This window comes from Parasteatoda tepidariorum, chromosome 3 (assembly GCF_982258835.1).
Source record: "Parasteatoda tepidariorum strain Cologne lab strain chromosome 3, Ptep-v5.0, whole genome shotgun sequence".
Taxonomy (NCBI): Eukaryota; Metazoa; Arthropoda; class Arachnida; order Araneae; family Theridiidae; genus Parasteatoda; species Parasteatoda tepidariorum.
Genome location: NC_141757.1, coordinates 86,684,541 through 86,702,881, shown reverse-complemented (window position 1 = coordinate 86,702,881; position 18,341 = coordinate 86,684,541). Strand labels below are relative to the sequence as shown.

The window sequence follows — 18,341 nt, the reverse complement described above, 5'->3', positions numbered from 1 at the left end:
TACAATTAATAAAAAAATATCTATAGCACAAATATGATTTTATTCAGTGTTACCAATTTTATTGTTACAACATAATGGAAGAAAATATTAAAAAGTTAAAAAAAAAATACTTACAAAACTTGAATATTTTCATTTCGCTGGAATGATTTTGTATCTAAAATTTGTAAATGGTTTTCAGACAAATCCCTGTGAAAATAGAATATAAAACTAAATTACATTACGTTTTTTTTTAAAAAATAATAATAATAAGAGCTTTACTAAAAATATGATGGTTTTTCTTATGACGTATGATTAATTTTGAGTTATGACTAGTTTATATATAATATTGGAAAATACGTTTATTTTAATGAGTTAAAAATAAAGTTTAATGAGATACATGAAAAAATAATCCTATAAGATAACAATTTAACGAGAAAAGAAAAATAATACAATTCTAAAATCGTTTTGTAACTAAAAAGTATAACTAAAATACATTTAATAAATTTTTTTACAGTCAAAACTTCATATACATTTATTTCATTTGGTTTAGAACAATTTTCGTAAAAGAAAGTTTAATTTGAGCCGTAAGGGAATTATGGAAGACAAATGAACAAACACAAAAAATTAACCTGGAGTTAAGGTAATTAATTGGTCATAGAATTTAAAACAATTAATGACATTATTTTACTTTTTAGCCTTAATTATTCAAATTAAAAATAAATGCAATTTCTTTCAAATTCTTCAGCGGAAAAAATAGATTTAATAAATTTTTTGCAGTTCAAATTTTATTTACATTTAATTTGTTTCAAAACAATTTTCTTAAATGAAAGTTTAATTCTAAACTTAGAAGAACTTCAAAAAAAGTTTCGGTTTTAAGATTATGTTCTTACTGATTTTTATGCAGGGAACTTAAATTTAATAACTTTTGTTTCAAAATATCTAAATATAAGTGAATAAAAAAGATTTTTATAACTTACACTTCTTGAACATTTTTTGGTAAATCATGGGGAGGTTTAGAGAGGCTTTGATGATCGCAAAATAGCTTGAACTCGGAACATCGGCATCCAAAGGGTATAGAATCTAGTTCTGCAATAAGGAATTTTGATAATTAATAAGAAAGTGGAAGGAGAAATAATCAAACTCACATGTATTTAATGATTTCATGAATTATTTTATTAGATTTTTTAACAGGTTTTTTGATATAGTTAAATTTAATACTACTTTAAAAATCATTCTATATTATATTTAATTATTTCTCGGTGATTTTTGCAGAATTTGAAGATAATTATTAGTGCCACACTTTCAAAATTTTCAACATTTTATAACAGCTTTTCAAAACCTACATCAATGTTTTTTTATGAATGACAAAATGTCATAAATTCATTTGCAAATGCTGTTAAGTCATTAAATGCATTAAAAAATAATCTGCATAGGAAAATTTTTTTCAACTACCATATAATTCTAAATCGGTTAAAAAAATATGTGTATACTCATTCATTTTTAAGTTTAATTGAAAATTGTATTACTTGATAGTTGTAGTAATAAACTAAATAATAAAACACGCAAATATATGAAAAATAATTGGCGAATTTTTTAAGACAGTGAAGTTTCACAAATCACTGCCTACAGCTTGTTGCATATATTTTAACAATTTTATACAAATTAAAAAAGAGTGAATTTATCAAAAAGGAATAATTCTTTCCAGCTTTATACCGAAAGGCTTGTGCTAAATCATTCCAATTAGCTCAATATGTGAAAAATTCCATGGAGACAACAGAACCTTAGCAAAATAGACATCTTAGCGTTACATTTCAGACATTCAATAACTTTGAAAAAATTTTGCGTATTACGGAAATCCTTAGCATTAAATTGGTCTAGTATCGATGACTGAAGTAAACTATTTTAATTGTTGCAGATCAGTTGACTCTTTTCATGATACATAGATGGAGCTACTTGTGCACTATCCCTTGATTTTTCTCCATAGCCTTTTTCTTTTGTGACTAAACATTTCACGCACTCACGCATTCTCTATTTATTTATTAAAAATTTTCATAATAAATTTGCATTATACATTGCATTATAAATTTGCATTGTACATTGCACTATAAATTTGTACGTTTTCAAAAATAAACAGAACTCTTACTCCCTCAGTAAAATTGGTTCAACTTTGAACCATAAGAAAAACTAGTTTTTTTTCGCCTGACTGAACTGTACTCAACCATTTTGTTATGAGCCTGCTTTTAGCATCATTGTCAAATAAATTGGTACATTGAATACGTAAATACGTTGATGATAATAATTCGCAATTTTTTCCCCTTGCTCAGGTAATAGTTTAATGATTCATAATTTCAATAATATTTTGATTAAACAACCTCGAAAAGCGACTTTATAAAAAGGTTTTTTAGGAGAACTATTCAATCAGTCTGTCTCTTTAGTCATTGCGAAAAATATAATTGTCCTCCAATTAATTATCTTCTTAATCGTTTTAATTTTAAAAATATGTGAAATCTGTCCATCATCTGCAAATTAGCTCGAAACGCATCATTCAAGTAAGTTAGTAGTGCACGGAGAAAGAAAATTTCGGTAATACTGCATAGTAACGACTTTTCTAGTATAAAAACCATAATTCTGGTTAATTAAACCAAAATATAATGGAAGAATTACCATTCACTTCCATTTATATAGTAACAGTATATTGAAAACTCTGGTCTTAATTACATTCTTTTTGTAACTCATTTAGTAAAACAATACAAAATTGAAAAAAGTTTAACAGAAATGTATTTTCATGAATGCTCTATATCATGATAGAATTACTAAATTTCACCACATTCACCGAACTTTATCACCTATTATAAACGATAGTTTATTATTAATTTTATCCCATCTTTGTGTTCCCATTATCTTTGTGTTCCCATACAGCCAAAAACACGATAAATTTTATCATATTCTGGTAGCTTCGATCATACTTTTTTTCTCAGCTTGTTAATTTAGTTAATTAAATTAAATTGTTGCTAACAGTATAAAATCAGCAATAATGTTCTTAATGACATTAATTACATTAGATAACCATTTTATTTATAATACTTATAGAATTTATTAATTTAATCTTTTCTTTAATGAGGAAGCTTTTGAATAAGTGAGAACGTTTATAATTTGCGAAGGTTTGAAATAAGACTCTTAATAATGGATAATTACTTAGTTTACTTACCACAACCTTGAACTTTTTTTTCTCGGTCTTCGTCTGGTCGTTTTCGAAACAGATTGTTATAGTAATTAATTTTCATGAAATCCTCTGGAAAAATAGAAAATAGTTTGTCTAATAAATGCGGGGAAATTTTTTATTAATTTAGCAAATAAAAAATACATTTTATTAAAATTAATTAGGAGATGCTTCAAATTAAAGGGAGAAGAAGAAAGTTTCTTCAGAAAATTCTATAATTGAAACTTTGTCAGCAACTAAATTGCCTATTGATTGATGAATATTTTTAAACTCCTTTAATGTTTTATAGATAAAAATTGAAAACAATAATAATTGAAATAAGAAAACTTCATATTATAAATTGAAAACTAATTATCACATAATATAAATATTCATAATGGCGAATTTAAGGAAATTAGGGTGAATTTTGAATCCTGACGAAGACTTACACCGTCGTGGACGATGATTCTTAACAGAAGTTGCAAAATACATTTTTTTTCTTAAATTCTCTCTCTCTCTCTCTCTCTCTCTCTCTCTCTCTCTCTCTCTCTTTACGCAAGTTTTCTTATGTCTCTATATTGTAGTAGATTATATTGATGCTATGTAAATAAAGTTGTGCTAATAACTTTTTACAAGCAATAAGCATTCTAAACTTATTTGAAATGTTTAATGTTTTAAGACAATTCAGAAATTTAAATGTTTCATTTGTATAGATGGTTAAAAACATCCAATCTTGCAAAGCAATTATTTCTTAAACTCTATAGTCTTTATTGGTTTTCTTCTTTCTCATTTTGAAAAATTAAATCAGAACTTTACTAAATAAAATAAAATTGCTAAATTTTCATCATAGAAAACTGATGAAATTTTTTTAATTTTAAAATTTTTTTGTTGTTGTTGTTAAAATTTTATATTACATTATTTTACAAGAAATTATGCTGAACATATGGGAAATTCTTTTCCCTAAACCCTAAAATGTCTTCTTTTTGGCATGATTTTTTAAAAAAATTCTGTAAAAGTGGTATTGGATGAAGAGGCTACTCATCAGACAAAAAAAAAAGAAATTAGTCACCCCTTAAGAGGTTCTTCTCGGAGGTTGGTCTACAATGTTTTGGAGGAGCTTTTCTTATTATGCATTGGTTCTTCTATCTGAGGGACCACAAAATAAAATCTGCATGTTTATTTTAACATTATATATTATCTGGCGTTGTCCATGTTGTCTATTTGGAGTCAACATCTTTATGATGATATATTTATTTGTTAGGAGGCAACAAAGTTATCGGGTTCGAAATATATGTGAGTGGTTTTACAAACACTCAAACATTCCACTATATCTCAATTAATTTGAAAAACTACCTAATTTTGACTGGTTAGAAACTCTATGAGGTATGTTGGAACAGTGAGTAAAAAGCTGAAATCAACATCCTTACAATTCTGTAGATTCGGGCTATCAAATCCTTTCAAGACAGGCTTGAACTGGATGAGATGTATCCGCAAAACTTTGTGAACTCATTTCTTAATCATCTCCTAATCAAGTTCAGAACGACAATTATGTGATAATTATGATTCTTATAATTTCTTTAGAATGATCTTATTTTTAGCTGATAGTCTTATTTAGCAGTTATTGCTTGTACAAAAAATTATTTATTAATGTGTATGAAATTATGCTTAAATATGAAGAAAAAAACATGTTCAACAAAAGAAAAAAAATATGTTCACTCCTTACCACATCCCATCTCGTCAGAGCCGTCATCACAATCTTTATGACCATCACAGTTCTTTCGCTGCTCCACACATGTGTCACTGTTGTTGCAAGGAAACTGACCAGGAGGACAATGGGTATCTAAGTCTTGTACGTTAGAAGAGGTATCCACTGCAAAATAGAAGAAATTATCAAACTATAATGCATAAAATTATTAGATATAGATATTTAATCATTTGCCCAACATGAGCAATTTATAGAATTATTATTTTCAATCTTCATGACACAAGGGTTTTGATTTCAAGAATTTTTAAAATACTCCAAACTGAAGATATAAGCTATAAATTTTTTGTCGTGTTATTAAAACAGAACCATCATTTATTAAAATAAAACAAAAGTGCTAGTATTGACAGAGTTGACAGAGAGACAACATATCAGAGTTGAATTTTGAGTCATCAAAGTTATACCTTAACGTTTTACAAGCTCGGATATATTTCTTGAATTTTTAGCAATCTTCCCCTTTATTATCTAGTTATTGAATAAATAATTTTGATCTTTATGACACAAGGATTTCAAATTCATGAATTTTTAATTACCCAAATTGAAACAGGACTAGAGATTGAAGTTTTTGTTTTATTATTATACAATCAGCCACAAAAACAAAACAAAATGAGTGTTAGTACAGCTAGTGATAATATCAGATCGGCTCCATCAGATATCAGAATTATTCCTGATAGGTTTTACAAGTTCAGATATAATTATTGAATTCTCAATTATCTAGAAAATTCTTTATTTAATGAATGCATAATTGAAATATTTATGACACAAAGATTTTTCACTTTAAATAATTTTAAAACTGTTTTCATTACCCAAAATATACCTCAGTTATCAATAATTTTGCTGCTTACAGCCATTTTTACGCCTGCTAACTGTTTGATAGAAGAAACATAAAAAAAGGTTACAATATAAATTAATTATTCATTTTTTTCACCTTTCGCTTACGTCTGGTATAACAGTTGGACCAGAATTGTGGGTTTCATTATGCTCAGCGCAGTAAGCAAAGGGTTAAATGAAATAGTGAATTGTTAAAAACAAGAAAAAATATGATATTAGCTGCATTTTACTTGTTTTTGTAAAAAAATATAGTTTATCATGTTTTAAATATGGTATTTTACCCTACTTAACAATATTACCCTACGATTTGCAATTATCCTAGATTGATTTATTTTTTAGGATGCTTGCTTAAAATTTGTAATAGGAAAAAAGCTTTTTGAAAAAAAAATCACATTCTGTGCAAATTTTTTTCAAATGCTTTAACACTTACTTTTATACAATATAATTGTTTTCATGAAGAATCAATGAAAATGTCATAGAAAATTGTGCATTACTGAATACTGTTAAAACCTTCAATGAACATATTTACTAAAGAGAATTAAAAATAAAATCTATAATAATAAATTATATTCGTTTATAGAAGTTTTATTTCAAAATTATTTTGTTGCAACCATATATTTGGCAATACGCGTATGTAAAACTTTACTTTTCAAATTTACTATTACCAATTTACTTATAAATTTTATGTTAAGATTTATATCATTCAAATTAATACAATGTATTGTAACTGCTTTAAGTTTAGTGATAAGGTTTTGGAACTCTATGATCGTTTTCTTAGGTGTGCAATTGGTTCTCACTTCATTTTAATAGATACAAAGTGGATTTTATCATTGAATAAAGCTCAGAAAGGTGGATTTTATCATGGAATTTTCAGGAATATGTAGATATTAATCGGCTGAATTGGCCAGTCAAATCTCCAAACCACAAATCTCAAATCTTTAATAATCTGGAGAGCTCAGTGGCAACTGAAAAACCTTACCATCTATCATTAAGAGTCTAATAACAACATTGAAATCAATTGTCCCGGAAACACCAAAACTGCCTTATTTCTAATTAGAATTCACGGTGTAAAACTTTTCTATTTTTTAATCGTCGTTGAACAGCCGACGAATTTTATGGGTTTACGACTACTAATAATAACAAGCTTAACCCCGTCCCGCCCCCGTTATGGGGCATCCGGGAACACTCCGAAAGTTCGAAGTGAGCGCAACAGTTCAATTACATAAGCAAACATATTCGAAATTTTCAAATTAGAGTTTTGACAAATAGGTAGAATATTAAATATGAAATCCAGAAAACAGTGCTACTTAAAAGTAAACTAAATGCAAACAAACATTACAAAGAAAATAAACAGTAACAACTAGAAGAGATATTGATATTGCATCTTCAGTAGGGATGCAAAGTTAATAAAAGGAAACAATTTCACATGGAAAATATAGAATGTTCGTAACTCAGAATATAATTACAGCTGGCACAACAGTACTGAAGGTATCAAATTCCAGGAATTTTTTTTAAAAATTTTTTTACGACTACTAATTTTCAACTCCGTAGCCTTGTAATTTTGAACCCAATCTAGAAGACAAGGAAACTTCTGGATCGAGTATTGGGAGAAATTTGCCTTCCTGGAGAACTTTTTGATGGATTTTCGTCACAAGGAGAGGAAGACCACGGGAACCTTCCACTATTATTTTGACCGCAAAGGGACTCTAACCCATGATCCGTCTACCACTAAGGATATTTCACGTCAGCATTGTGGTCGATGCAAGCCGGATGCGGTATTCGAACCCGGTTCGCCTCCTTGGGAGGCGAACGCTCTATCCCCTGAGCCATCGCGGCTCAAAACTTTCTATTATAGAAAACAGACTGAGAGGAGATTATATTCCAGGGAGAGATTTTCTAATCCAGCAGCGTTTCTTGACTCGCTCCCCTGTTAAGCGCTTTTTTAATTAAAAAAAAATTTTTTTTTGACATTGTATTGGTACAGGTAGGAGATTTTAAAAGAAATAAAAGCTTGTATTGTAATTGGGACCAACTACAGCCAAGATCAAAATCTTCAACGAAAAAAAGCGAGTCCTTGAAGGCCTCTGTATTACAAATTCGCTTCCGGGAAATCTCTTTTTTTTTGTTTAATTCAATAATGAATGTTTTATATCTTTTAACTCCAATACGTGTTGCGGATGATTATTAGTAACTATTATAACAGTTATATGGTTATTTTTATTTGCTTATTTTGTATTAAATCAAACTATTTTCAAAACCAAATTACAAGAAAATTTATTTGATTATTCCGGAGATAATCAAATCTTAAAATTTTATAACCGAGTGTGTTATAACTGTCACCTTTGAAAATTTAATTAGAGCTTCTTTAACACGAATTAATAAACTATTCTCAAAATTTCTCTTATATCAGCAACTAATTAATTAGGTCGTAAAAGCTTAGCCAGACCATTTATTCGAAGAATTCCTAAACCCTAACTCCCACAGTACCAAACGGATATCTAACCAAAGACGTCTTTTATCCTAAAGATTTTATGATTTTATCTAATTAGAAAATCCTTTCCAGGAATTTCCAAAGGGTAAAATTTAGCGAGGGTAAATAAGCCAAGTTTGGGTACAGAATGTTTACATCTTAATTAAATTAAATCTGTATATAAAATCGATTTGTTCATTAGTTTTTTAAAAATTTCATCAGAGGAGAGAATAGTCGGACTAAAGAATTGAAAATTGTCTTCAAACACTTGATTTTCTTTTTCTACCGACGTTTGGTTTACTCTCATAAATTAAATATTCACATGTATGATTAATTGAATTAATTTATTATGTGTTTTCATACCAATAAAGTACATTAAAAAGGCTTATATGGAATTTTTATAAGGAAATCCTAATCAAAAAGTCAAGTCAACTTCTTTATCTCTGAAATTAAATTTAAACCTGCATAAAATTATTAAAAAAATGGTATTAAATTGTTGAAATAAAGGCATAAAAACTTTAATTTCTGACTTTTAACGATATTAATGGTTTAAATCAGGGGTTCCCATTTTTTATCGGTTGCGGAACTATAAATCAATATTTATTCGGCGGAACTCTGACTTTATAAATAATGTTTATTACTGTAAATGTGAAAGTTATAAAATACCATTTTTAGGTATTTAAGTTAAAAATAGTTAGCTTTTCAATGTATTATTATTAGTTAGCTATTCATGATATCAGCTATTCAAGATCTTATAAATATGTATTGAAATATTGAATAGCTAACTATAATATATAGACAGATATTTAGTAGCTATTCAATATATTTTCATTAGTATGAATATTTATTTATGAAGATTCATTTATTAATATATGTTTGATGCCCGACGAGTGAATTTGCACCCCTTGTACTACATCTAGTTAAATTATAAATTTGTTTTTGGTCTGTAAGCTGAAAATGAATAAAATAAAATAAATTATGGTTTACTTTGAATTCAAAACTTAAAGAAACTGCGTGGAAAATGGTTATTAGGGAAATATATTTCTTTATTAAAAATAGTAATTATTTTATTTTGATTTGAAAAACGTGATCGGAAATATTAATATAATATTTTATTATTGCTTCTTTTCATAATTTGTTTATTGTATTTCTATTTAAAATATTGTATTTTTTATTCTTTGGCATTTTACTTGAAATAATTTCATAAAGGCAACCGAAAGATTTTGTTCGAACCGCTTTTTGTAAATGTTCCAATGTCGACAGTGACTTTCCTCATGCTTCGAATTATCTGCATGCCAAATTTCATTGATTTCAGTTGAATGGTTTAAAAGACTATAAAGGACACATACACAAGACGGACATTCATTTTTATATATAGATAGATACGTTTTAGTTTACTCATTGTTTTCTGTTCTTTTTACAATGTTAAGCAAGATACTTGTTATTCTACTAGAGCTGTTTAAGCAAGGACTAGAACTGTATAAAATCGCTTGTTCTATCTGCGCACAATCGTTGAGCACAAATTTGGGCTCTCTGAAGCAATCGCTTTTACAGGTACGGCAGAGATTAAAGATTTACTGCCTATTGATGAAAGCGTTCGGGTCCCTGCATCGTTGGAAAATGCGGCCACTTTGTTGAAGCGAATCAAATTTATTAATAAAAGATCTGCTGTTATTATTATTTGTTATATTTTGTTTCATTATTTATTTTTAATACAGTTATATTAAAATTGATTGTCTGAGTTTTACATATCCTATCTGGCTACGGTCAGTGTGCGGGTGGGTGATCACTTGGATCAGTCTGCATAGGGACCGAGGGTGTGCTGTATTGGTCCCCGTTAAACTGTGCTACCGTAAAGTGCTCGACTTCACGCGCAGGTCGTCGGGCTACTGAAGCGGGGGTGCCATCCCCTCCGCAGAGGATCAAAATTGTGATGGCATGTCTTCGGATCATCTTCCGGGATGTTTCCCAGACCGTCGCCAATAGCCCATTGTGCAGCTCTAGTGCGACGTAAATTAACAACAACAATAACAATTTACATATCCTATACTATATTTAATTACTGATTCTGTACTATTCCTGTACTAATATCCTAGCACATCCTAAACTACATTTAATTTTAGAATTTCTATAGCTTACATTTTAGAATTTTTATAATTTACATTTTAGAATACGTATAGTTTAAAATTTTCCTTATATACAGTAAGACCTTGATATTGAACTTTTATAAAAATTATATTCTCACTGTTCCATTAAACGAGGCTATATATTGAAATTGTTGTCGACTGTTGTATATCTCTTCACTTTTTATGCTTTAGTTAGAAAACAAATTATTTGTATTTAAATTGAATATGCTCCTAATAATGTCGCTTAATTTATCAACATTTTGTTTTGTTTTGCACAGTTTATTTCAACAACTTTAAAATTATTATTAAGCAAAAAATCAATTCCCGCTATTCCGTTGATAGAAAATTAACATTTGATTAAATTGATACCAGTTATCAATGGCTTTAATATCTTTCAAATTTTCACATTTCATCCTCATTTAATTTGATGATACGAAGTAATGTAATCTAATTTATCAGCATAGCCCCTTTTCTGTTTTCATAGGATTTTTCTTACCATCTAAAGAATAATAAGTCATTATAAAAATTAAATACTCGTCATATCATAGATGCAATTTAATAAAATTTAGTATTTATATATATATTTCTTTTTATTTAATTTAAATACTTGAAATGGAGATATGGAGCAATGATATCTAATTTATAAACACTTTCTCTGTTTTGCTCGAAGTTACTCTGTTTACTGGTTAAAAAATTAATGTCCAAACAAAACACTTTATTTACGCAATTAAATTGATTAATTCCATTTAAGATAATTTCCTTTCATATTAATTTTCAATTGACACCTTATGTATAAGTGAAGACTTTTACAAAAATAATGAAATTTAATGAACGAAAATAGTGAAATATTAATTAGCGAATATAGTGAAAAATCTAAAGATAAAAGTTGGAAAAAAAAACTCATGAATATTTCTTATTATACAGCTAATAGAGCAATAAACTTTGCTAAATTCATAACAGTTTGTTTGAAATCAATTGTAAAAAACCGTCGATTTGTAAAGGACTTAATTGTAAGAATCGATTATATATTTTTTTTCAGTGTCACGCTGCTTATCCTGCTCGAATATTTTTTAATTAAGTCTTAAAGTATTTCTAATGCTACTGTTTACATTTAAAATAGAAGTATTTTCATTAATTAGCCTTTAACACATTGTTCTTGGTGTATTTATTTTTTTATCAGTTTTATTGAGAAAAAAATTAAGTATTCCAACTATTTTAAAATATCAAACGTCTAATAAAGGTACCGCTTTTTTGTAATTATTAAGATAAAAAGAGGTTTCTTTTCTTCTCTATTCTTTAAATGCATTCTAAAAGAATTTGAATTATTTAAGATAAGTAACATATTTTCATTCAAAATGAATTGTGCGATTGAAAATCATGAGAATTAAATGTACTGACTGTGAAAAGTATCAAAACAAATTAAAATCGATCCAAATCATTATCTAAATGAAGGGTTTGTTACAATATAATAATGATCCACATTATTAACGTAACTTCTTTTTTATATCAAACTGTTTCTGATTTTTTTTCCAAGGTAGGAGATTCATAACTTTTTGGAAATTTCACTAGATAACAGCACAATACACAAATCTAGAGCTTTATCACTCATCTAATGAACCTGACATTATTAACTTTATTAAACGACAAAGAATAAAATGGACAGGCCACGCTAATGACCGTACCACAAAAAGAGTTTTCAATGCCAGTCCAGTTGGCACACGAAAAAAAGGCAGGCGGAATTTGAGATGGATTGATGGCCTAGAGAAAGACATTATGGTCTTAAAAACTAAAAATTGGAAAACACTAGCGAAAAGAAGGTTAACCTGGAAAAAACTTCTTGAAAAGGCCAAGGACCACCCTGGGCTGTCGAGTCATGGATGATGAAGACGAATGTTGTGTCAGTATAGTACAACAAGTTGTGATATCGAATACTGTTGCATAATATGTATGTAATTAACTCACCTTGAAGGAAAGCAGTAATGCAGTGGAACATACAGAGGATAGTCAAAGAGGAAAAACACAACATAGCCAATCGGCATTGGCGCCAGCGCCTTTAAACCTACAGATCTGAAATGCAAAAAAACAGAATTGAGCAAAATAATTTTTCTATATTTTAAAAAATTCAGACTGAGAAAAAAAGTATGATCATGACTACCAGAGTATGGTAAAATTTACCGTGTTCCTAGCTCTGGAAACACCAAAACTCTCGGTAATTTTTACCAAAACGCTTTGGTAATGATTTTGGTAAAATTAATAATAAAATATGATTTTATAATACGTGATAAAATTTGATAAATGTTTTGAAATTTGGTAATATTATTATGATACCTAAGAACATGTCATGAAAACTATTTTTTCAATAGAATTTAATTTTCAGTTTTGTATTTTTTACTGAATGTGAAGTTATAAGAACTATAATTTTGTAAACCTAAATATTAGGAAAATCGTCAAGATATAATAAAAATTATCAAATGAATTATATAATTATCAAATGAATGGTTTTAATACAGTATATTCAGGTTATAATAATCAAAATTATGCTTGTTTTTTTACCAAAAATTTCATTACCATACAGTATGGTTATTTTGCCAGATTATTTTTTCTCCATGAAATTTCGCAAGAACTCAAATGATTCAGATTTTAAATTTTAATAAAAAAATATTATCGCTAATAAATAAATATTATCGTGCTCTTATAATAGAACAAAAATCAACTTAAGTGCCATCTTGAACAAGGGTTTATATCTTTCAAAGATGTTTTTAGAAAGGTATCTGCGACAAATACCACAGAGACCTGACACAAATAATGTATATTTTTTTAAAGATAAAAAACTTCTAGAAATTCATTTTATTTTTTAGGTTTTATTTTGATTCATTACTGTTTGATTTTTATTTATTCTTTTTTCTTAATTTGAAAGTTGTTTGAATTTTATGGAAATCTCTTTATATTTTAAAATTGTGGAGCCCTTATCGCCACCACTATTGTACCAGTTCCATAAATTGGAAATTAATCTCTATTCAGATTAATTGGAATATGTGTTGCGTAAAAAACAATTTGCCACAGATTATTAGAAAAGATGAATCATTATTTTAGTTAAGTTTTAAAGTAATCAAAAAGATTTAAATAACAAAACAAATAAACCACGCATTTATAAATTCATGTTTTTCTATCCACAGCTTCATTTTTCAATTGATTGTTGTTATAAACAGCAAAAAATTACTATTGGTAAAAAGTAAGTATTTCAAGGGTAATTTTTATCATTTATGAATTCATGTTTACAATATAATTCTCATGACTCAAAGATAAATATTTGAATTTATTTAAAACAGTTTTAACAAATGTTTAAAATAAATATTCTTCAATGATTACATACTTTAGATAAAAATTAACAATTCGCACTAGAAAAAAATAGTATTTATATTCATTGATTTAAAATACTATAAAACGCATATCTTCTCCAAACAGTTAATAATTGTCACTGAAAAACTCTTATTTTAACAAAAAGTATTAAAAATAATGCCTTTTCATTGTAGAGTGTTTTTAATACTTTACTGCTATGTTGAGAAAAATGTATAAATTGGCAAATTTAACTAGAGATTTACTTTTTTTTTTGCTGCTCTTTTGAACAAAATCAAATGATTTAAAAAAAAAGCATTTAAATTTGATAGAAGCTCTAGACAAAAGTCAGAAGAATCATCATTTTATTATCAAAATGACAAACATGTTAGATATCGCGTCAACTGCACTTAAATCAAATTTCATTAAATTAAGAATATTTATCTGACGGATGATAAACAGGAGGATATGTGATGATAATCATTATTTCATTTGAAAGAATAAATTACTGTAAACAAATGATTTTGATTTGCTTATTCAAGTCTACCTGATTGTGATGATTCCATGAGCAATTTAGTAGCAAGATTGAATTTATTTTTAGATTATATTTATTACATTATGAAATGAGTATCAAGCTTGCTTGGGAACTAAACATTGGGGGTTGCGCTTTCGGTTAACCACCTAACCAGAACATCTGCTCCTGCACCCCAGAGCCTAAGGTCAAGAAAACTGAGATGGACACAGTAGGCCATGGCCCTCTATGGACTGTCGTGCCACTGAGTTTAGTTCAGTTTATTAGATTATATTGTGAAACCCATGGCATTAAATTTCAGTTCTAAAGGTACTAGCTAGAATGTAGAATAAAATTTTTCCTTGCCACTATTTTTGCGAAAAAATATGATTAATTTTTACAGTGCTAACAGGTGAAGTATAAAGAACTTTTGGTGTCTAAAACAATAAGAGAGTGTAGAAACTTATTGCAAAGTGATGCTAATGTTTACTTGAAATAATGTTCAAATAAGTCCTCATTGGATATATCATCCACATATCATTAAAAGTTATTAAAATAAGGAAACTATCAGAAAATTCAAATATCACTAATATTATATGTCAATTGCAGCCCCAGTGTCAAACTCTATAACGCTCTGAATCTGTTATTCTCTAGTCAAAATCTATTATTCTCGAGCTTAATTCTGTTGCTCTTGAATAAAATTCTCTGTTCTAGAGTTATTTTGAAGTCAAACTCTACTATTCTCGAGTTTAACACTGTTGTTCTTGAGAAAAATTATCTGTCGTTTTAGAGTTATTCTCGAGTCAAACTTTATTATTTACTCTCTAGCCGTAAATATTCGGTCGCCAATGGCAAGGTGGCGAGGGGAAATTTCGCCCTTATTTAAACTACTTTTTTTTATTATTGGGGGCGACATTAAGAAAAGTACAATTTACAGAAAATGGTGAAAATGAATGCTACTAATTTTATATTTAATTGAATCAGATTTACAAAGTTGTAAAAAAATCAAGGCATAATTATATTATACATATGAACTTCAATACATAAATTTCATTATGTTGAAAAATATGTTTTTATTTGGGTAAAATTGCAAATGCGTAGAAAATATTATTATTTTTAGAAATTTTTGTGATGTATATGCGCTAGAAATTATTTTCAATTCCAAACAATAGATGGCGGTACAAAAATCTTCTTATAATCGCAGGAAAAGAAACTAAAATATGTACTGAGAAATTTTATTTTTATTTTATTGTGCGATATTAAAAAGAGGGTTATAATAAAGTTAAGCATTAAAATTAAAAATTTTAGTGACAATTGGTAAACAAGTAATATTTTTTAATCGCTGTTTTCTCATGTTTTTAATCTTTCATTTTTTATTTTGGTTTCATGTTAATTCGTATTACTAAATGAGATGCTGTTGTTGCTTTAACTTATATTCTACATAAACAATGATAAGATTACGATTTTTGTTTCAAGTTCTCAATGAAATTTATTGGAAACAATGCTTTTCAAAGTAAGAATTATTTTTAAAAGATTTCTACAGATGTTCATAAAAAGATTTTGTAATATTACAAGATTAGAATGTTTGTATCAAAATTTATAACAATGTTTATGCATATAAGACTTAGACAAAATATGCAGTTCTACAGGCAATATATAACTAAATAAGGTTTTAAGGTATATATTATAAATAAGGTAAATAAATAGTTTTTTTAGTATAATTCTGGTGAGAAAAAGGAATAGATTCTCCTTCAATAATTTTCTTTGTAAATATAGATATAAAAATTTTTTTCTGGTGCGTTGAATGAAAGCGTAAATTCATACTGTTAGTCGTACACTGTAAAAAATTCCGAATAAAATTGAAGTTAAAAGTTCAGGCTCCCGAATGCAGCACCTCTAAAATACCGTAAATTCCATTTTTACCGTGAAATTTTATACCTCAATTTTTATGGTAAACCCCGACGTAAACAAGTTTTATAACGTTATTTATAGTTAAGTCTTACAACCTTATTTAATTAGAATGATTTAGTGATTTTATAGTAAATCTTATTATATATAAAAAAAAATTACGATATATCAGAATTCCGTAAAATTTTGCAGTAATAATGAATTTTACGGCAAAAAGAACCAGCGCACATAGTGTCACTGCTTTTTACTGTAATTTGATTCGGAATTTTTTACTATATACTAAAATAAACATATTGAAATGTTAAAAAAACATGTCTAAGAAATTAAGAATAATGATTTTTCTTCATATCGTTAAACTATAGGGAAAAAAAACTTTTTTTGAAATTTGGTCAATATTTTATGCCCATGCTTTGCATATGAAAAATAAGTTTTATGGAAAAAGATTTCAAAAAAGTTTCTAATTAAAACAAAATTGTTATCAACTTGAAATAAAATGCATTTGTTGAGGCATGTGATGACTTCTGTAGTTTTAAATTACAGCATTGGTAGATCGTCAGGTAACTGCATCATATGAAGGTTCACTCTGAATATAAATAAAAATAATTCAGCTCCTGATATTTTCATACAATTTACTTATTAATCATTAACTACTTTTCATCAATTTTTATTACTATCTCTCGAGTATTTAAGTACTTTCAAATTCCTTTTCTGTGCCGAAATTGTGAGAATTTTCCCGAAGAAAACAGTAAAAGCATTTCTGATTTCTCCCACAAAATGATTTTTTTTTTTAAAATTCAAAGTGGTTAGCCGAGAACAGAATTCATTACTATCGTAATTAAGATCAGGTGAATAAGGAGGGATTTTCCTTTTAATGTCCTACGTTTTTGGGTGACAAATGGTGGAAGAATGTGCTTATTTATTCTTGGTTTAATGAGATATCCCCGCAATTTCACAATCACTCATCTTCTTCGAAATCATTAATTAAATGTCACTCTTTTTTGTCGTTGGTGAAAATATGATGAGACAAAAAAATGCTACCATCAATTGATACTTAAAAGTTCATGATATAGCTGTTGCTAAATTTAAAAGGTGGGACATATGCTTGAATTAAATAATTAATGAATAACGTTTGAAAAATATTTATTGAAATCTGATTGAGCAATAAATGTTGCCTGGAAAATAACAAAAAAACTGATTTAGTTTATCAATCGTTGTCGAATAACTGAGATAAATATCGTGTAATTTGATTAATCTAAACGTTTTATGAGTAACATTGATTGTACGTTCCACGCTTATAAATACATTTAAATGATTTTGCTTAGGTCGATGACCATTTCAATGATAGGAAAGAGAATTGATCACTCGGAAATCCGATACATTGAAAAAAATGTTCTTGCTTATCTAAAAGGAGGTTAAATTATCTTAAAATAAAAGTAATGGTCAGTGCTCCGGAAATGTAGATTTATGCGTAAGTATGTAAGACCCATTTCTGGTACATTGTTCAAATTGATATTCTTTTAGTTAGAATGCAGGGAAAAAGCTATTTAAGAAAACTTTGCATTCGCCATTTCTTAGAACAATTCCTTTTGCTTTTTAGTAAAATGGATTTTATGGAAATCAATGGAAAAATACTCATGGGAGAATGCATCATCAAAAAAAGAAATGAATGAATAAGATAAACAAAATAAATGAAATAAATATATAAAATAAAAATAAATAAAAATGAGTTAATGAATAGAGAAGTTAGAGTAGCTTCATAGCAGGATAAAAAGATCATTTATGAGATCAACCTTAGACTCACAGCATTTAGAGTAGTTTCTTAATTTTTTTTGAGCAGTTGGGTTAAGTAATTCTAAGTTATTAAAAAAATACTGTAATAAAGATTTATTTAGTGAAGCTATTTGTATCTTGGTTTTCTAAACATCTTATTTTCGGGAGTTTTATCCAATCCCAAGATTCTGATCACGTTATTTACTGCAAAATTGTGGTTTAACGCTAAAACATAATATTACAACCTTAAACACTAATGCGAATTTTCTGTATCTTTGATGGCTTATCTATGATGGACCAGCATGAATAAGATGGTTACCACCATAAGCGTCTATCGAAAACCATCTTACTTCTTGATGGTACTATCAAGACAGACCATCATCAGATAGCATGAATCAACCATTGAGATAGCACGAATCAACTTCAACATTGATCCAATTTTGAGTGTG

General features: G+C 27.8%; 1 protein-coding gene across 6 annotated transcripts in view; it reads right to left on the bottom strand.

Moving 5' to 3' along the window:
* Positions 1 to 18,341, bottom strand: part of LOC107437138 (uncharacterized) — a 175,716-nt gene that overhangs the window by 30,342 nt on the left and 127,033 nt on the right. For all 6 annotated transcript variants that reach the window (XM_087159760.1, XM_087159757.1, XM_087159762.1 and 3 more), the window contains 5 exons: positions 12,330 to 12,434; positions 4,902 to 5,048; positions 3,188 to 3,271; positions 957 to 1,065; positions 115 to 186 (listed from right to left, as the gene is read on the bottom strand). In XM_087159760.1, the coding sequence (XP_087015886.1) occupies positions 115 to 186; positions 957 to 1,065; positions 3,188 to 3,271; positions 4,902 to 5,048; positions 12,330 to 12,393 (476 nt within the window). In that variant the 5' untranslated portion in view covers positions 12,394 to 12,434. The remainder of the gene's footprint in view (positions 1 to 114; positions 187 to 956; positions 1,066 to 3,187; positions 3,272 to 4,901; positions 5,049 to 12,329; positions 12,435 to 18,341) is intronic.